Source organism: Xenopus tropicalis, chromosome 3 (genome assembly GCF_000004195.4).
Source record: "Xenopus tropicalis strain Nigerian chromosome 3, UCB_Xtro_10.0, whole genome shotgun sequence".
Taxonomy (NCBI): Eukaryota; Metazoa; Chordata; class Amphibia; order Anura; family Pipidae; genus Xenopus; species Xenopus tropicalis.
In genome coordinates this window covers 86,849,959-86,873,847 of record NC_030679.2, presented here as the reverse complement: position 1 = coordinate 86,873,847, position 23,889 = coordinate 86,849,959, and the positions used below count along the sequence as shown (strand labels likewise).

General features: G+C 37.7%; 1 protein-coding gene across 3 annotated transcripts in view; it reads right to left on the bottom strand.

The window, feature by feature from the left end:
- Positions 1–23,889, bottom strand: part of LOC100127794 (uncharacterized) — a 43,172-nt gene that overhangs the window by 15,571 nt on the left and 3,712 nt on the right. For all 3 annotated transcript variants that reach the window (XM_031897594.1, XM_031897595.1, NM_001113111.1), the window contains 11 exon segments: positions 20,844–20,996; positions 20,137–20,267; positions 19,394–19,502; positions 16,131–16,247; positions 15,425–15,486; positions 10,821–10,967; positions 10,385–10,570; positions 10,131–10,233; positions 9,103–9,244; positions 5,702–5,885; positions 4,295–4,394 (listed from right to left, as the gene is read on the bottom strand). In XM_031897594.1, the coding sequence (XP_031753454.1) occupies positions 4,295–4,394; positions 5,702–5,885; positions 9,103–9,244; positions 10,131–10,233; positions 10,385–10,570; positions 10,821–10,967; positions 15,425–15,486; positions 16,131–16,247; positions 19,394–19,502; positions 20,137–20,267; positions 20,844–20,996 (1,434 nt within the window).

The window sequence follows — 23,889 nt, the reverse complement described above, 5'->3', positions numbered from 1 at the left end:
CTCAGAAAACAAAAACAAAAGGGAGTGAGAGAAAACTAAAAGGAATTGAAGGCAGAATAAATTCATAATTTCCATCCAATCTCCAAGCAGCAAAGTGGACTATCTATGCCAAATGAACTACAGAATGTCAAAGCAGAGTAAAAAAATTAAAAAAAAAACAAAAAAAACAAAAAAAACCCACTAGCTTTATAGGTGGGGAAGATAGTTTGCATTTTCTAACTAAATGCAGACTGTGTCAGTTTGGGCACCCTGGTGTGCCCCCTTTTTCTAACCTTGAGTTGAAGTCAACCAGTGACAAACAGAGGGCACCCTGGCATAAATAGTGTGAGAAAGACAACATTTTACAATTAAACCAATGAAATTCAATGGATGAAGTCCGATTGGCCGATAGTGGCCCAAACCCACTTTTCCTATTTTTGAACTGAAGCCCCCAAGTGACCAACTCTGCAAAGTTTGGGGACTCGGCCATAAAAATTGTGGAACTGACAGCGTTTTACATTTCTTCATTGAAAGTAAATAGGTGAAATGCGATTGGCTGTGGGGGCTCCAACCACTTTCTAACCCTGAATACATAGTCAACCAGTGAATGACTGTGCAAAGTTTGGGAACCCTGGCATAAATAGTGTGAGAAAGGCAGCAGTATAAATATAAACCAATAAAATTCAATTGGTGGAATCTTATTGGCTGTTGGTGGCTCTGCCCACTTTTTCTAACCTTTAACCTAAGTCCCCCAGTGACCAACTGTGAAAAGTTTGAGGCACTGGCAACAAACATGTGAGAATGGCAGCACTTTAAAAAAAGTGGCTGTCTATGGCTCCACCCACTTTTTTTCAAACTTCGTATTATTGTCAACCAGTGACTAACTCTGCAAAGTTTGGGAACCTTGGCGTAAATAGTATTTAATTGCCTGTTGTGGCTCCACTCACTGTCACTATGGGACTTCATTTTTTGAAAAACTGCAAAGATTGGGGAACCTGATATTAAACATGTGAGAATGGCAGCAGTTAGAATTTCCCCACTGAAAACAATGAAAGAAATGTGACTGGCTTTTGGAAGCTTTGCCCACTTTTTCTAACCTTGAATACATAGTCACCCAGTGACTGACTGTGCAAAGTTTGGAAACCCTAGAATCAAACAAATATAAATTCAATAGGTAAAATCTGATTATTGGCTGTTTATAGCTCCACCCACTTGTGGGCATCTAACAAATACAATATTTTCATTCGGGGTGACCCCATTACTATGTGATTCAAGTTTGGGGAGTGTAGCCTCAAAGCTGTAAGTGTGGCAGCAGTTTGAAAATCTTCCCTGTCAAAGTCAATGGAAAAAGTGGGGTGTTCGGAGGGGCGCCACAAAAAGACGGGGGGTGGGATTGCTTAGAAAAGCGCAACCAACCTACTTCGCTATAGGACAAAGTAGCTTGGAGACTCGGGGTGTTGTACCCCTAAAATTGTAGGAGTAGCAGCGTTAAAAAATGGGGGCGCTAAGAATACAAAAAAGAAGCGGAAGAATAAGCTGAAGTGGAAGAACAGTATGTTGGTTTTTCAAAAATGCCTATCTATTTTGAATGATACACATCACATAAATAAATTAAAAGGGCATGTAAACCCCACACACAAATGTAATCAGTGAACAGCCTCTTTGAAATCTTTCAATAACTTCCACAATGGTTGTCCAGAGGTTATTAGTAAGGCTGCAACATCTCCTTAATCACTTAGATTTCAGTGTCCTCCTGTAACCCACTCGCCGCCGCCGCCCCCCCCCCCCTCGGGAATTTGCTTTGATTTCTGGCTTGTGGGCATGCTCAGTTGTTCTAAGCTCAGATTACTAAACACACCCCGAGTCTAGCAGCCAGTAAAGAGATGACATTGCTGGTTCCCAATGAACAGTGATCCCCAACCAGTGGCTCGGGGGCAACATCTTGCTCACCAAAAGCCCTTGGATGTTGCTCTCAGTGTCCCCAAACCAGGTAGTTATTTTTGAATTCCTAACTTGGGGGCAAGTTTTACTTAAATACGAACAAGACCTACTACCAAATAAAGCCTCCTGTAAGCGGATAGTGTGCATAGAGTCTACATAATAGCCAATCTTAGCCCTTATTTGGCACCTCCATGAACTTTTATGATGCTTGTGTTGCTCTTCAAGTCTTTTTACATTTGACCAAGGCTCACGAGTATGAAAGGTTGGGGATCCCTGCCATAGAAACTCAGCTCTAACTGTCTGCTTCAATTTTTTTCTCTTAACTTTCTCTCCTGAGCTCAGCTCAAACAAAGCAGAACTTTTATCAGAGACAGCGTGAGCCTGTATTCTTGATGAAATGTACGCTGAATAAGGACCTGTGTGTGTACTCTGTTTGCAGATTTAAATGTATCCGATTCACCACCGGGTGAAAGCTGCTATTTACTTTAGGAAAATGTGATGGTGCTGGCAAAAGGAGGGGATATATGCAGTACAAATAATGCCATTTGGGTGGGGGAGATGTGCCCAACTTTGCAGGCAAATGTAGGCTTATGTAGGCAATGTACATTGCAGGCAAATGTAGGCTTAAATGTGTACTTTTATGTGATTGATCAAGTGAAATAAAATGTCAGAAAGTCAATCTAAATATTGCTCTTCTCAAAAACAAAACCTTTTGTATATGTACAATAGGGACTTGCTGTTCCTAAGGGTTTAAATAGGGAATGGGATCTCAGTTGTTTTAAAGATTAAACAGAAATGATAATTTTGTAATATGCTAAATCTTCACTATTTCCCTGGATTATGGGTATTCTGATCCGTAAAGATCAGGAATATTTTGGAAGTGATTAATATTTTTATTACAGACACTCCCATATAATGTAGGAATTTCTCCTTGCAACTTTAATTGGATTCAATTAATTTATTCGAGTGGTCATTTAAAATAGAGTATATGGGAATTTTCCTCTCTATATTTATACTTATTCATAGAAAAAAAAACAAAAAAACAAACACGTCAAGCAGGAACCTATTCTAAAAATCTCTAAAAAGAACACACCTTGCTGGTGCCCATTAAAGTCATGCACATGTTTCTGCAGATGCAATGGCACAAAGCTCTCAAGTATCCAGGCAGGAAATGCTGCTGTCCCTAACAGCCACCATCCTCGACAACAATATCAAGAAAGGGGCTAATTGGGGAAGGAGAATTAAGAGTAGAAAAAGGTAAAGACCTTTTTGGAAGGAAAACCAGCTAGCATGCAAACACAGAAACACACAGACATTAAGGGGCACATTTACTAACCCACGAACGTCCGAATGCGTTTTTTTCGTAATGATCGGTATTTTGCGACTTTTTCAAGCGTTCAATACGAAAAAGTCGCGACAATTCACGAAAGTCATATTGGCTATGAAAAAGTCGCGACAATTTGCGCAAGTTGTAACGGCTACGAAAAAGTTGCGGCGGTGACGAAAGTCGCAAAATGTTTGTTTCCAATCCGATTTTTTTCCATTCGGGATTCGGATTCGTGGATTAGTAAATCAGCCCCTAAGTGTTCCATTCCCGGTCTCTCTTTATTACTTCTCTTTAATATAAAAGCACACAAAAAAATTGTGTATAAGCAGGCAGCCTCACAGAAATGTAAATTTATTCTACAAAGTCATGGTTCCAGTCCCTTCTCCAGGATTACCCAATATGCAATTCACAGCTCTTCCCAATGGCTCTCTCTGTTCATAACTCTACAACTGTTCACTTTTTAAAGTACTAGTGTTCCAATTGCCTTACTCTAGTTATAAAAAAGAGGCAATAGTAAGAAGTGCATTCCAAGACACATTCAACAAACACCATATAAATGTGTAATCTCCCTCCAGACAATGCATAATAAAGTCTCCAGTCTATCACTGCATTACATATAACACTACAAAATTGAATGAAGTTGCTTCTCCTATGAATACTTTCAAAGTCTATAGTTTTCATTTTTGCGACATTGTGGCTGTTTTCATTGCTACCCAGTTACAAGTTTATTGCTGTACTAAAGCTCTCTAACATTTGACACCCGAGTGCTAAATCTTCATATACATTACAAAGTTTGGAATACATTTCCTTGATAGATTCAGTCTGCAAAATACAGCAAATCTATTTCTAAGAATCTTATGGGGTTATGGAATAAAAGGCACTAAGTAGCATTTACTTTTCACCCGTTTAAATTTAACCTTATTGGTTGCTATGGGATACTGCTCCTAGGCAAACAATGCACTTCTTATTACATATGGGAGTAAAATTTGTAACTTTTTGCTTTGTATTTAACAAGCATGATACCAGTTAAATATCTGGGATACTTACCTCCCACAGATATGAATAGCAGAGCCGAGCCAACTCCAGCTGACCTGCTGTTAAACCTCTGTTCCCGATGCTTGATTCCCCCAATTATCATACACAAACCCTGCAAGTAACCAACCCAAGAGTCAGGACCTGTCCAAAATGTATTCATACCATCATCTAACTATATATAGACACAAAACCCATTACATATTTACTTTCAGATACATGTGTCTGTTTTCTCATGTATATTCATATTACTACCTCTGGTATATTATGGATCTTTTTGCATATCTTCCATTTGCAAATCCCCCATAGATTGATACCAGTTTATACTCTCGTACAGTATGTCCCCAACTGAACGGTGTGATTTGTTTTTTCTTTCATCTATTTGACAGATGCTCTAAAGATCTGTGTATTCAAAATAAAAAATGGTTTGCTATGTGCAGCTAAAGTTACAATTATTTGTGCCCAATTATTCACTATTTCACAGATAAGCAGAATAACTCAAAATGTATAAGAAATTCAGCGTAATGCAGGCCAACTTCAGATGCACATTTTCCATAGCTGAGACTAGTACGGTAAAACCCAGATTGTGTTTTACAGGGGATGGCCTCAATACAGCGTAAATTGTGGAACACAGTAAAATACAGAAAAATAAAATGCAGCTTGTCTGGTATGAGACTACATAAAGGGGCTGATTTACTAACCCACGAATTCGAATTGGAAAAATTCCGATTGGAAAACGAACATTTTGCGACTTTTTCGTATTTTTTGCGATTTTTTTCGGCGCCTTTACGACTTTTCGGAAATTATTGCGACTTTTTCGTTACCAATACGATTTGCGCGAAAAAACGCGAGTTTTTCGTAGCCATTCCGAAAGTTGCGATTTTTTCGTAGCGTTAAAACTTGCGCTAAAAGTTGCGCTTTTTTCGTAGCGTTAAAACTTAAAAGGCGCAACTTTTTGCGCAAGTTTTAACGCTACGAAAAAATCGCAACTTTTGGAATGGCTACGAAAAACTCGCGTTTTTCCGCAAAAATCGTATTGGTAACGAAAAAGTCGCGATAATTTTCCGAAAAAAATCGCAAAATACCGATCATTACGAAAAAACCGCAATCGGACGCATTCGGCCCGTTCGTGAGTAAGTAAATGGGCCCAAAAATGTCAGTTTTGTGAAAAAGTCTGTGTATGTAAAACCAGGGTTTTGTAATCTATTATCTAGCTGACAAAATGACTGGCTGTTAATTTACTGAAAGCATTGTGAATCTGACTAACTATTTGTTGCTGGACTACAATTCAGAATATTATCCAGACAAAATGACAGCCAGAACATTAATGGGCCAATCTAGTATAAATTAATAGGAATTGAATCTTTTTACCCTAAATATCATAATGTGTACCCAAGTCCTAATTTTCAAAAAAGGACTCACAGGAACGAAGAGGACACACCCCAGAACTGTGCCAGTTAGGGCAGACTTCACTACTTCCTCATAGCACCGGTTCCCCTCACGTGCACCCTTGATCAAAGCTGTGATGTAGAAGGTCAGTTCAATAATGGAGCCAAATGTTGCATTCACCACAGCACCTACTGCAAAGTTACTCTGTGCTGAAACACTAAATATCACAAAGAAAACAAGTATGAAAGTAAAAGCAGTACATGAACAATATTGTTTTATATTGCAGTACCTGTCCTTTAGTTGACCATTTCATAAGGCAGTTCACTATTAAGTGGACAAGTATGAAAGTAGAAAACAAAAAATTATATAATCTCTCTTATACAAGTCTCTTCTGCAAAGGGGACACCTATGTCTATGAGAAGCTGCATTTACAAGTCACAGCTCAGTAAATATAAAAAACAATCCAACATTATAAAGGAGAAGGAAAGTTAATAATCCTGGGGGGGGGGGGGGGCGGTCAGGGTTCTTCCAGCATGCACCACATAGCGATCTTCTTCCGGTTTCTTTCTTCGTACCAGTGCGTGCAGTAAAGTGCCAGTGCACCTGTTTTTATTTACAATCACTGAGGTGCCTAACTTTCGGCACCTTTAAGTGATTGTGACTTTCATTCTCCTTTAAGGGCTGTGACAGCAAGGGGACACTGCTTCACTCGAGTCTGTAGGTGTGGTTTAACTGCTGGCTCCAGTGAGAAAATAGATGGAAACAATTGCCAATGCCCATATAGAGAATGTAAATATAAAGCCGTGTAATGGTAAACATGGTAAAACTTGACTAGATTTTCAATGGATGCATGAAACTCATATATAACTTAGCTTTTAATCTTTAATGTAAATGTATTTTGTATTTATTACTGTAATGATCCCTGTTTGTTGCTGCTATACTAATAAAAATTTTACCTACATATCAGGTCAGTGTCAACTTGTTTTGGCAACACTTTTGGTTACTTAACAAAACATTAAAAAAAAATTTAAAAAAGTGAACGAACAAGCTTAATCAGCAGGCTACAATGAAATTTATGTTAGTAGATAGATGGGGAGGGTTGCACAATAAACATTTTAAAGTAAATAAGTATAAATCTAGACAGAGTAGATTGTAAACCATTACACACATAGTAAGAGTACAGATAAACAGTTGCCATCTTAGTGATCATATCATGTTTACCTGAAAGCATGCTTGCCAGGTTTTTCATTTATGTGAAATTTGAAGAATATGCGTTAGGCAGGACTTAGCAGCTACAAATAAATATAAATCAGTCTACAAGATTTCTGACTGGGAATTCTTATATTTAGCAAGGACAACCAAGAAAATTTTCTTAGGGGGATCTGGTCGATAAATTCTATAAGGCCAAACACTATAGACCAGATGCATTGCACTTTTCCAGCAGATAGACATAGTACCTGCTCATACTTTAAAATCTTGTACAGGTATGGAATTCCATTACCACGAAAACCATTATCCAGAAAGCTCCTAATTACAGGAAGACTATAGATTACATTTTGATCAAATAATTCACATTTTTAAAAGTAATTTTCATTTTCTCTGTAATAAAATTACTTGATTCCAACCAAGATCCAGTTAATCCATACTGGAGACAATAATATTGGGTTTATTTCATGTTTAAATTATTTTTTATTAGACTTAGAGGAAGATCTCATATCTGGAAAACCCCAGGTCCCGAGCATTCTGGATAACAGGTTCCATACCTGTAGAACCTGTAGCAAAAACAGCCTTAAAGTAGGTGCTTTACATTTTCATTGGGTATGATTTCCATTCTTCCAGGCACATTACTAAGGGCAGGGAAGAAGAGCGGGGCTGTTTCTCACTGAGATTAGCCTCAACGATAAATAAATGAAACAACCCTGATCTGTATTCTAAAGGGCAGGGAAGCCCTGAAGAGGAGCACCAATTGTTTTCTTACTACTCTGGCCAGCCGTGAAAGGATTCTGGAATGCAGCTTCAGGAGGTAGAGATGAACAATTAATTCAGCTACTTTAAAACAAACAGTATAAAATTTACAACTGAATTATGTTGCTTCTTTTTAGGTTACAAGCAGTACATTCACTATAGTTTTTGCCTTTACATCTCTGTTAAACCTTATTATTCTGAAACAAAATGTAAAGTGTATGTAAAGACTTGAGATGTCAGTTGTCATATTTTGATGCATTTTCACCCCTTCACAGAATAAAATCGTTTTAAGGGGATGTAATGCAAAAACAATATTGCATGTACTGCTTTTAAAGCTAAAAAGCAGCATTTTGCAATATACAATTGCAGTGTACAATTAGATGTACAATTGTTGTACAGTTTCTTTAACCGATTCTGTGCAGCTGAATTCAACATTAAAGGGGACCCGTCACCTTAAGAAATAATTCCAAATTGTTTTCTATTGTGTTTGTCAAGCAAAATAAACTTTACTTACACTGTATAAATTATCTGAATCTTTTTTTCTTCAGCCTTAAAATTCACAATTGCAGCAAGCAGGCAGGTGCCATTTTGTGGACACTATTATCAAAGCAGGCATTGCATCCTGCCAATATCTTGTTTCTGTGCCAGTATGGGGGGGGACCTTATGCCCATGTCCATGCACTGGTTACAAAATGACAAGGTGAGGAGGGGGAATGTGAGGAGGGCAGCAACATCTAAGAAGTTCTGAATTGAAAGTGAAAGTAACTGTCTGCCCCACCCCTATGCCTAAGGCATAGAGGCGGGGCAGGCAATATATGATTGACAGCTGGGATTTTTAAATGCTTTTATAATAGGTATGAATGTGGTAATGAAAAAATAATTTTGAGTTTGATGTATAATTTGAAAAGGGCTTTTATTATACAGCTTTTTATGTCTGGGTGACAGGTCCACTTTAATCTCTTCTCATTTTTAAAGCTGCATACAGAAATCCTCACACAGCTAGGGGGCCAGAGTAGTAAGAAAACGATCAGTGCTCCTCTGCATTCCGAAGGGCAGGGAAGCATAGCAGGGTTGTTTAATTTGTTAATTTTTCATTGAGGCTAATCTCAGCGAGAAACAACTCCACTCTGCTTCCCTGCCTTTCAGGAGCAGAGCAGCGCTGATAGTTTTCTGGCTGGCTGTGAAAGGGAGAGTACATTGCAAAGATGCTTCTTTTTAGGTTTACGAGCAGTACATGCAAAATGGTTTTTTGCCTTTACATCCACTTTAACACATTTCTGACATTTTCCGATTTCACTACCTCCTGTTTTCAAATACCTACACTTGTTTCATTAACAGCAGAATTGTTAAACACATACCTAAACTGCAGTGCTTTTTTTTTTTTTTTTTTTTCAAATAAAACCTATTTTTTTTTTTGTATTGTTTACCCAAAATATTGGATTACCAGTTTCAAGCAGTACAACTCTTACCTTGCTATTGCCATTCCAATATAATATGACAGGGGCATAATAGAGACGAGGGAGAGTGTAAATTTGACTAAGGAGCTGGTGTAATGGTTATGGTGGTCTGCATATCCTAGAGTTAGCGATACAATGACCAACAGTATTAGATCTATTGTGTTACAGGTTAAGGTTTTCTTTATTAGGAGTTAAAAAAAAAAAAAAAATCAGCAAAAGAAAACAGAAAAACATTAAAATGCAAAATGTTTTGATTCCTAGTAACCAATAAGCTGCCTTTTGAAAATGGTTAGCCATAGTTTGAAGAATTTCTAAGATCAACATTCTTTATGTGGTCAATCTTTCTGCATTAGATATCTTGCATACCATTTAAACCAGTGATCCCCAACCAGTGGCTTGTGAGCAACATGTTGTTCACCAAACCCCTTGGATGTTGCTCTCAGTGCCCCCAAACGAGGCAGTTATTTTTGAATTCCTGACTTGGGGGCAAGTTAAGTTGAATAAAAACAAGATTTACTGCCAAATAAAGCCTCCTTTAAGCGGATAGTGTGCATAGAGGCTGCCTAATAGCCAATCTTAGCCCTTATTTGGCACCTCCATGAACTTTTATGATGCTTGAGTTGCTCCCCAAGTCTTTTTACATTTGACTGTGGCTCACGAGTAAGAAAGGTTGGGGATCCCTGCTTTAAACTCTATAATTCTCCCTTTGAGCACATTCTCTGTATGTCTGGCTCAATCACTCTGCAGATTCCCATTTAATAATTCCATGGCTTTCCACAGCTTTCAAGATGAGACAATGCTAATTTGTTTTGGCATTAGTGGCATGCCTTAGTATGTGCATCAAAAGATAAGATCAGCTAAATTATGAAACCAGTGATGTAAAAGGCAATCTCCCCACCCCACACTATTCGTTCCTAAATCCTAGACCAATCAGCCATAGATATCTAACCTTCATACTGCTGAAGAAAACTCTATATGCTCATAAACAACCAAAGGGTTGTTAGAAGACTACACAGAAAATAGATCTTTACAAAGGATACTGACAGCAAAAACATTTAGTCCATCCACTGTATATTTATAATAATAGATATTCACTGCGTGGTAGCAACACAGGGTAATACTGGTCTCAAACGATCCTTCCATCTAACAGGTAAGAAAACAGAATACATGTTTATACCAACAATACACAAACAATAAAGCATTGCTTGATGATATGTAGAAAGTAAATAAAAAAAAAAAAAAACTTTTTACCAAGAAACTTTATATAGCCTGCAAGTAAACATTATGTCCCCACCTTGTTTGAGCTCCGTATCTGCACCTGTTCTGGAGGTACAAGCAGCAACTTCGACAGTGTTCTTGCATTCATCCTAGAGATTGGAATAAAGAAAACCAGAATCCAGGAAACAAAGCAAGCAAGTCCATGTGTAACTGCAAGCACTGGAAACCCAAGCACGAGCCAGACGTAAGTACTGATACGACACTGCAAGCAAAAAAGCCAGGTTAGTTTTTAACTACTTAGCACATGCTTATATTTTAATCTAAGTACATTTTAGAGCAAATTATTTTTGTAATGTAGCCAGAATATAAAACTATCATGGGAGAGAATAACTAGAATGTGCATAGTGCATTGCAGCATCCACATACTAAATTAATTTGACTAAAAACTGAACAATTTAAACACATTGCATGGTGAATAGAGTCAGAAAAATTGTCTTAGGAAATGGCCTCACCCAGTAGCCCATATCAGAATGCTGGAAATCTGTATGAAGTCTCTCACATTTGTCAATAAGGGGAGTCTTCTCCATTTCATCCACCTCTGGAATGGCTTCACACTTCGTAAATCTCACACAGCACTTTCTAGTATGGCCTGTGCCACTCTGTCAAACAGAAACACTGAAGGTTCAGCTAACTGGAGGATCCAGTTGTTTGCCAATAGCTACATAAACCTAAAAGAAAGTTACTATTATTTTGGACAAGACCTGTACCTCAAACATTTTGAAGGCATTGTCTCACCAATCTATCATAACATTGTCTTTGCAAGTACTTTATAATTTTGCCATAAAAATATTTGCCTGATGCGTTTACATTACCTGCCTGATCCCCTGTCTTCCTCTATGAGGGGGCAGCCATATTTGTCTGTTAGCATTAGAAGCTATAACTGACAGGTTGGGAAGGGACAGTCAGGTTGGCAAAACAGTCAGGTTTAGGAACTTCAAGTAACACTTACAAAACCAAACCTGTCAGCGAAAAACCGTCAACGCGACCTATAGGTAGCTGTTTATGTACATTCATATTTTGAAAAGTAGTTTTTTCGTGTCAGTATCACTTTAAAAGGTGCTTGTCATAAACACGCCACTCTCAGACGCGTATGACACGGGGACGAGGCAATCTTTCACACAGGTAAGACTAACATAAAGCACCCACAAACACACCAACGCCCCAACTAACTATTCGCTGCCACCATCTATCATTAACAGGCGAAACCTAATACACAAATATATCACACACAAACTTTCTTACTGCAGTTAGGGTTAGTTTCCACTAATTTATCAGCACACTAGCAGCCACAGGGTTAAAATTAACAAACCCCCCTGCTAGCAGCCCCCTAGTTAATTAGCATCTACACAGAACGTGCTCTCTGCTCAATACACATACAAATAAGCAGTTACTACATTTAGGCCCGAGCATTTATACAAGGTGCGTGGGGATCTATATAGAGCCAAAGGACAGAACTTATTAAATTTTATATTTAATATTACAAAGGTAAACAGTGCAAAAAAGGTTTTACAAAAAGAGACATATACATACAAAACAGTAAATAAAATAAAAGGGAATAAAAAAAAACAGAGAAACCCTAAGTACATTACCGAGTTATCTTTTGTGTCCTCCTGAGGTAAGAGTTTGGAAAATTGAGCCCACAATCCAACAGAACTTGGAACCTTAAAATATGAGCTGGAGAATACCTGGGCATGTGTGCTTTTATCCCCCGCTGGGCCCCACCCTCATTACAGTATGCATGAGGGGGGGGAGTGTCCTGAAACTTGTCACATGGTCATGTAGAGAGCTGCACTTCTCATGCCAGTTTCTTGTCATAAATATTGGTACTTGCCAGTACCCAAAATTATTATGAAAGTAGGAGATTGTTTTAACCCATATGTGGGTGATCAAAATGATACCAAACATGAGGGGTGTTTCATGTCCCAGTCCCCCAGAAACTATCCCTCCTAACTGGTGGGTATAGGAAGTCCCTGTTTGGTACCATTGGGAAGCATGGGGCCTCCTCATAAACCATATATGATTTATGAGAATGTGAACCCTAAAGCAAAGGAGATATGGATCCCTTTCTATAACCCATATTTTCTCCTAGCTGCACCTCCCTGCTGTTCCCAGGTCTACACTTGGCTGGCTTTGATCAATAGATCAAAGAAACCAATGGCTGATTCATTTGGCCCCCAAGCCAGCTCGTCTGGCTTCAGTGTTTTTAGGGGGTATTTGTGAACTACCCCCTATTGTGAAGGGTTTCCCTCAAATGTGGATCCCAACCACACTTTCTAAATTGAAAACTTAACCCTTTACTGCTGGGCCTAACATGACAGTGCTAAAATGTCAAAACTGTTTTTTTTTTATGAAAAATGATAAATGCACTGAGGAAGTCTAAATTGTTACAAAAGAAACTTATCACATTGTTAAAGCAGTCAGAACCTGGATGACTGTAAGCCAGTTAAAACAAACTAAAATTTTCCCTATACTATGGCTTATTACAGGTCCATAAGCATACCAGGTCTAAACATTTTCAAGCGTAGGGGTTTAAGAAAGATCAATTGGAACAGTGGCAATATGTTCAGTGAAGACATTGTGGCTCTAGGAGCAGAAGCAGAAGTGCTTCTAAGACAGAGTCCACTAAAAGATAATCCTTAACAAAGACATGCAGTAACAGTAGTTCAGAGTAGAGTCTTCAAGTCCATCAAGAGTCTAAAGACGCTGGACAATTCATGGTAACTTCACATACCAATATTTACCCATCATCACATACCTGCCCACAAGTAAATTTGCTTTCTGTTGATCAGTGAGCCCAATAGTCTTGATTTGCTTTGTGATTAGCTTTTTAAGACAGCTGCAGGCATAATATGAAATAATGATGGTTGTGATGTGATGCTGCAAGTTTAAATTCACACCAGTAAAGGCTTTAGTGGATCAAATGCTGGACTTTTTAAAAACAGGCTGAATACTTCCCTGTTGAAAAGAATAGAGCCTGTGCAGCACATAGATTTTGCATGATTAAAACAATAGGTAAAAAGTTTTTGGTTATACTTTTTAGCTAAACAGGGCAAACTGGGAAATATACTCTAATCCATGTTTAGGTCAAGAGAGGTACATTAGATTACCAGTGCAAAAATGAGTCAAAGTCCATTATGCAGGAGGGCTGTCTGTGCACTGACAATCTGAGTAGTCAATACAGTCCTGTATTCTAATGTGGCAACCCATATAATCTACTGATAAATAAAAAATAGCACAGCAGTGGGGCCCTTACTTAGGTACTATCTGGACTCCAAAAGGAATAATCCTGAAGTGCTAAAGTCTGATTTCAGAGAAACAGGTATAGGACCCATTATCCAGAATGCTCGGGACCAAGAGTTTGCCGGATAAGGGGTCTTTCTGTAATTTGGATCTTCATACCTTAAAGTGGACCCATCACCCAGACATAAAAAGCTGCATAAAAACCCATTTTAAAATGGCCCCTGCATGCTTGCTGCAATTGTGAATTCCGAGGCTGAAAAAAATAAGATTAAAATAATGTATATAGTGTAAGTAAAGTTTATTTTGCTTGACAAACACAATAGAAAACAATTTGGAATTATTTAACGTGACAGGTCCCCTTTAAATAATATTAAAAAAATCATTAAAACATACATTAAACTCAATAGGATTGTTTTGCATCCAATAAGGATTAATTATAACTTAGTTGGGATCAAGTACAAGGTACTGTTTTATTATTACAGAGAAAAAGGAAATCAGTTTTACAAATCTGAATTATATTATTAAAATGGAGTCTATGCTTTCTGGATAACGGGTTTCCGGATAACTGATCCCATACCTGTACAACTCATTCAGTTCTGTTCATTGCCTAAATACACCCATGGAGAAGCAATGAAAACTGGGCAGGTCTTCTAAATAAATGTTCTGAGCCCAGCTATGTCACTGTGCTCCTGGGAGAATGGGATGGGGGGTGGGGAGCCTAGTCTAGTGCTTGAAAAAGGGACCATTATGGTCTACACCCAAACACTTTGTGAAAAGTAAAACAGTTTCAAGCAACTTTGCAATATATTTTGTAGATTGCAAGCTCTTTTGGGCAGGGCTCTCTTCACCTCTTGTATCGGTTATTGAATTCTTTTTATGTTACTCTGTATGTCCAATGTATGAAACCCACTTATTGTACAGCGCTGCGGAACATGTCTGCACTTTATAAATAAATAAATAATATACATCAATTAAAAAATATGCAGTTTTTTTTTTTTTTTTAAGGTAAAACAATGGTTTGGAACAGTTACCAAGCCTAGCCCCTCGTTCTCCTGCTTATCTGGCTGACTTTTGAGGAAAAAAAAGTAACTGTCCTCAGCCTGCCATCATTCCAAATCCCAGAATTCCATGCACACATGATGTCAATTTAAGGGACATCACAGTGGAGTGCATTATGGGTTACATAGTTCCTGCATGCTGTCAGTAAGATATGGAAAAGTTGTTATAATTTGTAACAATGTTTTAGTCTCTCCTCCCCTGCCAGGATTTCAAATGACGCGGAAAGACAAGAACCGTTTTGCAGCTGGATTTCAACATAAACATTGTATTTATTCATACTTTTTGAAGAAACAGAAGAAGCCTTTAAGCAGCCCCAAAGGAATGTTATCTAAAGAACTTTAAACTGTGTGCTTTACGGCTAGAACTGGCAGAGCATAACCAACAGACTGGAAACACAGCTAGGTACTGCCTACTGACAACTCTTCAGGTTACCTAGGAAAAAAGCATTATATATTGTGTGGGTGTACATACAATACCTTCCAAAAATATTTAGAACCAAGAACAATTCCTACACTTTTGTTCTATTCCAAAGAACTGAGGTTTCATCTTTCAGCAGGCAACCGAACACAAACAAAAAAAAAAAACAAAAAACAAAGCTGCTTAAAAAACAAAATGGTGAAATTGTCAAAACATCCCATTTACATGTCCAATCTGAATTCAACTAAAATCCCTTATTTACTACCCTTTATAACAATGGTCAAAAGCTAAAGGAGACATAGCATCTGACCAATATGCAATGGATAAGGTAGATTTATACCTTCAAAATGACTTTTCCAAAAGGCCAAATAAAATATCCAGCAAGCCTCCAGCATAGCCCACCTGCAACCGGGAGGGAAAAAAAAAATCATAATTTAAATTTTTATACCACCTCTTAATTATTAAATGTATACCTTTTTAAACCTAAAAGTTTCCTGTACATTTTAGAAATAAGTGCTGGGGAGATTAATTTAACTAGAAATGGGAGAGAATATGTAGATAATATCCCCTTATGCAATGTAGAGATGTAGTATCTTGTTACAACATTGTACCTTTTACAAGTTGTCATCTGCAAGCCACTGACACACTCCAGATACAAAGCAAACCAGGTAGATTAAAATCTAAATTGAAGAGCTGCAGAGATACACATATATATCTTTTTCATTAAATCATATTGATAAAATTAAAAAAAATAAACTCACCTTTAGAGTATTTATAATTTTTTTAATTTTTATAATAAGCACCTGCTTTCAGGCCACTTGGAGCAACAACAAATATAAACCAGGACAGGAACTAATGAGAATGATGTATAGTACCTGTAAGCATTTGTGGAATACACAGCACTACATAATGATAATATACAATGATATATGAATGAAAGGGAGCTCCATATTTCTTAACTGATCCACAAAGAACAGTTAATTTCTATTTACAATGACAACACCACCACCTACTGAAACAAATTGCTAATGGAATAACAATCTTACCATATGGTGCCCCTATGATAGAGAAAAACATAAGAGCTGACACCAGGAGATAAAAAAGAGTTATCCACCATCCAAAGAGTATGACATAGAGGAGGTTTCCAAAGGTTATAAGAGACTCTGAAATGGAAAAAAATGACTTTAAGATGATTTTCAGTTTGGTTTAATTTGGATTTCCACAGCAAAGTATTTCTAAAACATATTTGTTATTATGCAATTGTATAGTCTGGGTATTCAAGTGTGTACTTATGGAGGAAATCAAAAGACAGTGAAGTAAAAGCAAAGTAACAAATAATTTTGGTGTAAAATAAGAGTTATAATGCAGAATAGAAATATGGTTTAAGAGAAAACCCACTTATTACATGCCATCTTACCACTGTACCCCTTATCAAACCATAAACTAAATTACAGGTATATATTTGCAGGAAACAAATAAAATTCACTTTTCCATCAGATTCCGTTTCATCCTTATAATAATAAAACATTCAGAAAAAAAGGCAAAAAACGCACATTTCCTCTGGATCAATAGCTTCAGGATTGTGGAAAACAAATGCCATTCATAATGTACAACACTGTGGTCATAATTCCTGTGTCCATAAGGGCTCTGGCACACGGGGAGATTAGTCGCCCGCGACAAAACTCCCTGTTCCGGGCAACTAATCTCCCCGAGTTGCCTTCACCTGCCACCCCACCGGCGAAAATGTAAGTCGCCGGTGGGATGGCACACTCGGCAGCGAGATTTCGCGCAAATCGCCGAAAATACCTCGCGAGGCAACTTCGGTGCCGCTTCTGCCATCCCACCGGCGACTTACATTTTCGACGGTGGGATGGCAGGTGAAGGCAACTCAGGGAGATTAGTCGCCCGCGAACAGGGAGTTTTGTCGCGGGCAACTAATCTCGCCGTGTGCCAGAGCCCTTAGAGAAGTAGTGGGGTAGAGGAATGGACAAGACAAAACAGAACGTACTAAATTGAAAAGTTTTTTAAAAGGGATTAAAGCCCTACTCTTCTTACAGTTTAAGAACCTGGTGAGATGGTGAGATTCTGAAGAGGCAAAGCGATTAAAGGAGAAGGAAAGGTAAAAACTAAGTAAGCTGTATCAGGAAGGTCTATGTAAATAGAGCCATAAGCACTCACAGAAATGCTGCACTGAGTCCTCTGTCAAAAACAAACAAAAAAAAAAACCGGATTTTGTCTTTTTTTTTTATTTCTGTGCAGTTCTCTCATCTCTCCTGCTCCTCCCTCCCCCCCCCTTAGGAATGTGGATCTGAGCCAATCAGCAGGAAGCTTCCTCATAGTCTTACAAACTGTCTCAAAACAGAGTTGGCGCTCCCACAAAACAAATCACCATGTGGTGTGAATTAATTCAAATAATTTATTGGTGAATCATAAAAAACAAATACACATAATTAATTCTAAATAAAAATTAAAATTAAATAAAATACATCAGTGTACAGGGAGATCCAAGATTCAGTAGAAGAACTAGAATAAATACATGGTATAGGTCCTAATATTACATGATATTTCACTAAGAATGACTTAAGGATTCAATATGGAGACACAATAAATTTAGCAATAAATTAAGTAGAGATGATGTAAAAATACATAATAAAGGGATAAAAAATTGCACATAAGCCCTATCTAAAATTGCGAGGTGAAAACAGCTACAGCAGTATCTGCTCTACAAATATTGCACATATGAATAAACCTGTCCCTAAGGAGAACTGACTTCCCTATTAATACCCAAAACGGGGAAAAACATTTTTTCAGAAAAAGGTAAGACGTTTAGTTCAGCACGCAGCTTAAGACATGTGAAGTTGAATTTAACACAAGTGATTGTATAGCTATATACACTAATAGCGCTTATAAGTTAGCGTGAGTAAGGTGAATGAAAAAGTCCCCCAGTGCTGAGCAAATATAAACCGAATCGTACCCTCTGTCCCGGCCGGGAACTTACTTTTGGGTCACTAATGTTGGAGAGACCCGCTCTCTCACGCGGCACGACTGTCCATGAGTAAGCGCAAGAGCGCGAAACGCGTCGGAGGATTTTGTAACCTAGGAGGATCCGTAGTTCTCTCTTCGGCTCACAATTGGTGACGTCATTTTCGGCATTCAGCGCCGTCGTGCCGCGTGAGAGAGCGGGTCTCTCCAACATTAGTGACCCAAAAGTAAGTTCCCGGCCGGGACAGAGGGTACGATTCGGTTTATATTTGCTCAGCACTGGGGGACTTTTTCATTCACCTTACGCTAACTTATAAGCGCTATTAGTGTATATAGCTATACAATCACTTGTGTTAAATTCAACTTCACATGTCTTAAGCTGCGTGCTGAACTAAACGTCTTACCTTTTTCTGAAAAAATGTTTTTCCCCGTTTTGGGTATTAATAGGGAAGTCAGTTCTCCTTAGGGACAGGTTTATTCATATGTGCAATATTTGTAGAGCAGATACTGCTGTAGCTGTTTTCACCTCGCAATTTTAGATAGGGCTTATGTGCAATTTTTTATCCCTTTATTATGTATTTTTACATCATCTCTACTTAATTTATTGCTAAATTTATTGTGTCTCCATATTGAATCCTTAAGTCATTCTTAGTGAAATATCATGTAATATTAGGACCTATACCATGTATTTATTCTAGTTCTTCTACTGAATCTTGGATCTCCCTGTACACTGATGTATTTTATTTAATTTTAATTTTTATTTAGAATTAATTATGTGTATTTGTTTTTTATGATTCACCAATAAATTATTTGAATTAATTCACACCACATGGTGATTTGTTTTGTGGGAGCGCCAACTCTGTTTTGAGACAGTTTTTCTTGCTAGAGGATTAGTTTGGAGGAAGGCAGCTGTTCACGTTAGGTTATTCTTATTTCACCTTATTGGTGGGGTGTCACTGGTTGAATATCATATTGAGCACTAATATTAATGTAAGCGCGGATAAGGTTATTTGTATAGTCTTACAAACTGAGCATGTACAGAGGTCTTTGTCTTGGTGCAAGAGCGTGGCATTATGGGAATTTTCTTTAGAGAGCTCAGTGATAAGCAATACAATAAAAAAGTGTAGCTTCAGAATGATCCTGCTTTATGTGTGCCAAACATTGTTGATTCAATCAAATAATTCAACCAAAATGCAATGTAACATAAGCCCAAAAGCCCTGCTGCAACAGGGAACTTTAAAAAAAAATAAATCTTTTTAAGAGTAAAGAAATTAATTGCTACTTAGAAGACTGTAGTTCAAAACATCAAAAAAGATATGATTCATACCACTATGAGTCTTCACTGTATTTAGTTCTGAATAGAGTTCCTTCACAATTTCAGATCGATCTTCCCAAGGCCTCTCTGTAACATGACCTTTCCACTTTTTAAAGCCAAACTGGTTAAGAAAAACAAAAAGTCAATTACACTGTGGGCAAAAATAATTTCTATAGATTTTTACCATTCAACACAAACAACATTTCAAACATTTAATTACAGGTTTTATTATATAGCAGAAATGGAATATCAATATTAGCTTGTTATAGCTAATAAATTTTACAAAAAAAAAAGGAAGGAGGAAGCGCTTCTTGCAGGTGCCCTGGGCTGGTGCTTTTTTCTCCTGACAGGGGCACCAGCCCAGGGTACAAGGTAAGCGATCTAAGTCACTTGGGGGTGCCTAACATTTTAGCACCCCCAAGTAACTTAGCCTTTCCTTCTCCTTTAAGGTAACATATGGAAAGTATAGGGTTCAATTAAGAACTCTTCCTAGCAGTGTTCAAAATGCCCAATTTTTAAAGTTTGCACACTACCTTTCTGCTTTGCAGAAACGCCAACAATCCCAGTGCCCGTTTCAGAGCACACCAACTGCCCACAAAGAATATAGCGTGGACCGATTGTAAGAGAGAGACTCTCTCTTATGCGCTTACACAATGTGTGAATCGCCAACATGACTTGTGCATTATTATATTAATGATAAAACTTCATTGCATTAAGAAAAAATGTAACTAAATAAGAAAACAAAAAGAACTTACTTTGTAGTTATTTGAGAGTTTAAGAGCCTCAACCTCATTTTCAGCAGTGATTGTGGTTTTTATCATGCAGACATTACATGGCTGAACTTCTTCTGAGCCATGTGGACAAAACACAGGAGTAGAAGATGCCCCTAAAAAGTTATACCAGTATTCTTACTGTAACAGGAATTATTTAAAGTGACAAAAATCTGCACAACACAAGTTTGAAGTATTTGTTTACACTGCAAAATCATATCAGCATTAGTTCTATTAAAAAATACCCTTTAAGACAACATACCTGGGAAAGTAGTGTTTCTCTGATCTATGACTGACCCAGCAGAAGCTGCATCTGGGCTTAATCTATGTGGGATTGATGCCTTTGGGTAGATTTACATATGAATTCTACATATTTTGCATTGTACATTTGTGGATGGTGGACAAGGCAGATACAGAGGCACATGACAAATAGGGACTTCTGTACCTAGCACTAACATTGAAAACCCTCCCAAAAACTATAATAAACTACTGTGACCTATACACAAAGCAAATGGCCAGCATTAGGCAGAACTTCTTGATGACTTTGTTACAATAACAAATTAAATTAATGGGCAGTCACTGTTTTTTTCATGGATATGAACATAATTTTTGCTTTAGAGTTCCTGATTCAATAACCTTTTTCTCCTTCCTCACTTATTTACTCTGTGAAAAACCTGCACAGCAATAGTTACCAGGCAGCAATCTGGGAGTCAGGAGGCTATGTTGATGAGAACCAGAATGTGTATCCACCAAGTCTGTAGGGATATTTATACCGCAGTGTCTATCACACAGAGACCCCCGTCGATGAGTAGCATCAACCCGATGGTCAAATTCTCTATGGAAGTCTGAAATAGAAGAAAGTTGTACAAATAGTAAACAAAACAAAACAAAAAAAACAACGTGTTTTCATGTAAAATAAAGAACACTTTATATGGTTTTAGGAGTAAGTTGCTATAAACACAAAAAAAGTGTGAAGCGTGCACAAATGTGAGGTGCTATTCCCAGGGAGGCAGCCCATAGAAAAGTCCCCTCAACAAGAAACAATAAATCATAGGGAGGAATCATAAGGCAGCCTTATTTTGATTTTTTATGCCCCCGACGAAGACCACTTAGTGGTTAAAATGTGTTGGGCTAATTTATGCATTCATTTTGTGATTAAATAAACTTTTTGATTTTCTAAGAGTGTGCATTCCTCCCTATGATTTATTGTTAGGAGTAAGTTGCATCTGAAAATAAAAGTTGCTTTCATTCTTAACATTTCAGTATAATTATTTTCTGCTTCTGTATTTCAAGACAGTAGCTTGCCTGTTTTTTTTTTGTTTTTTTTTTTAAATAGCCAGAAATACACCCTATAGAATGATACATGGTATGTCATTTGGCCGTCTGATGTAAAATTCTAGGTTTTACAGATTCCAGGAGAAAGCTACCTGCCTGAATGCATAATGCTGAAGGGAATGTTTGGGGGAAATACAATCATAGTCGGAGGCTGTCTTTTCTGGTTTGGGCTAGGACCCATGGTTCCATTGAAAGCAAGCCTTAAAGCTTAACAACGCAACACTGCTTACTATGCAGCAACAGTTTGAGGGGAATGCTCTTTTCTGTGTTAGCTCAATATTGCCCTGACCATTGTTATATGTTGGGTTGAAAAAAAACTTAAGTCCATCAAGTTCAACCCTTCTAAGCAAATACCAACGCGCACACACACACAAACCTATACTGACCTATCTATACACTCACATACTGTGCATAAACTATGTAACAACATCAATACTAATTGTACATTTTAGTATCCCAATAGCCTTGAATTTTATGCTTGTGCCTAAGCAAAAATCATCCAAACCACTCTTTAAAGGCATTAACAAAATCTGCATTTACAACATGGTATTGTTTTTAACCTTATTGTGTGCTCTTGTAATCAAGAGATAAGGACAGTATAAGGGAACCCCCCTCACCACTCTCTCAACTGTTGAATGTGTTTAAAGGGCATCTCAACCCAAAAAATAATTCTAAGCAATTTTCCAATATGAAATAATTTTAAAAATTTAGCGCTTTAAAAGTTATGTGTAAATGTAATTGCTATTGAAAGCAGCATTTGCTGAACTCCTGGTTGTTACTTTTTAAACAATGTTGCAACGGTCTTGCTTCTCCAGTAATACAGGTCTGTCAGGCTGCTGCCTTGTGTTACATTGTTTCAACAGTCCGTGCCACCAGGGCAGAGAATAGAAAAGGGCTGGCAAACACTGCTTTTAATAGCAATTATATATACAAATAACTCAAAAATCATTACAAATTTGAAATAAATGTATATTGCAAAGCTGCTTAGAAGAATTTTGTTTTTTTTTATTACGCAAAAAATTATATTTTGCGTTGCCTTGTCCTTTAAGGCTTGTTAATAATAAAGGGAATTTAACAAGAATTAAGCCAGATTGCTGTATGTTAAACATGTTATGTAAAATGCATGTAAAACACATATGTAATATGCAGCAACTCCTATTCCTCTGGATTAAGGGGAATTAAATAAGGCTTTATTAACTTCTCCACATGGTTAAAGTTTCAGCTGAATCTTACATGACAATTATATGGAGTTATCAATATCATTCAGTAGTTTTTAACACTGTATAACTTCAAACCAATAAAACAGTAATGCTGTCACCTACACGTCTATTTATTTGTCTTTATTTCTATATATTTGTTGCTCTCTTGCATTATTAGGATGGCTGAGCCTTGGAGCTGGGGGTGGGAAGAGGGGAACACTAACAAAGGGATCCTCAAACTATGGCCCTGTTAGGAACTGTTTCTATCTTTTTAAAATGTAAATCAATGTTTTCCAATACTAATCTGATTTAACAGTCTTAATTTCAATTTTAACAGCAAAGTCTTTATATAACAAAGTTTCCTTGAGGCAACAAACACTGCTTTTTGTAGATTAAAGGAGAAGGCTAAGTCACTTGGGGGTGCTAAAATGTTAGGCACCCCCAAGTGACTTTAATCGCTTACCTTGTACCCGGGGCTGGTGCCCCTGTTAGGAGAAAACAGCACCAGCCCGGGGTACCTGGAGCGATGCGCTTCCTCCTTCGTTTCGCTGAGACTAACACAATAGGCCCATGCGCAGTAGAGTAAAAAGCCGACTTCTCTGTTAAAGTTCGGCTTTTCACTCTACTGCGCGTGCGGCAATACAGGAAGGAGGAAGTGCTGCAGCTACCCCAGGCTGGTGCTGTTCTCTCCTAACTGGGGCACCAGCCCGGGTGAAAAGGTATGCGATTCAAGTCACTTGGGGGTGCCTAACATTTTGGCACCACCAAGTGACTTTGCCTTTCCTTCTCCTTTAAGAAGCAGTAAAAATCTAAAGAACTAAAAGATAAGTGGAAGGGCATCACAAGGCAGTAGATAGCAAGGAAATGCTATACAGGAGGACTACCCCACAGTTGGACTACCAAAGTGTAATGGGGGCAAAAAAAACAACTTATTGTACAGCACTGTGGAAAATGCTGGCACTATAAATAATTGCTAATTAAAAAAGAAAAAAAAAATTCCTGAGTTTGTTACTGTTTAGGGTCAATTTAATTGCTTGTAGCTAAATTACCCACTAAAATTCTAACTTTTTTTTAAGGAGTTGTTTTTTAATTAAGCTAACACTTAATTTTATCCCAGAATTTTACACTTAACTACACAGCTTTATAAATACACAGGATTTTACAGTGTGTACTGCAACATTAAAGTGGCAATGTTTGGCATATT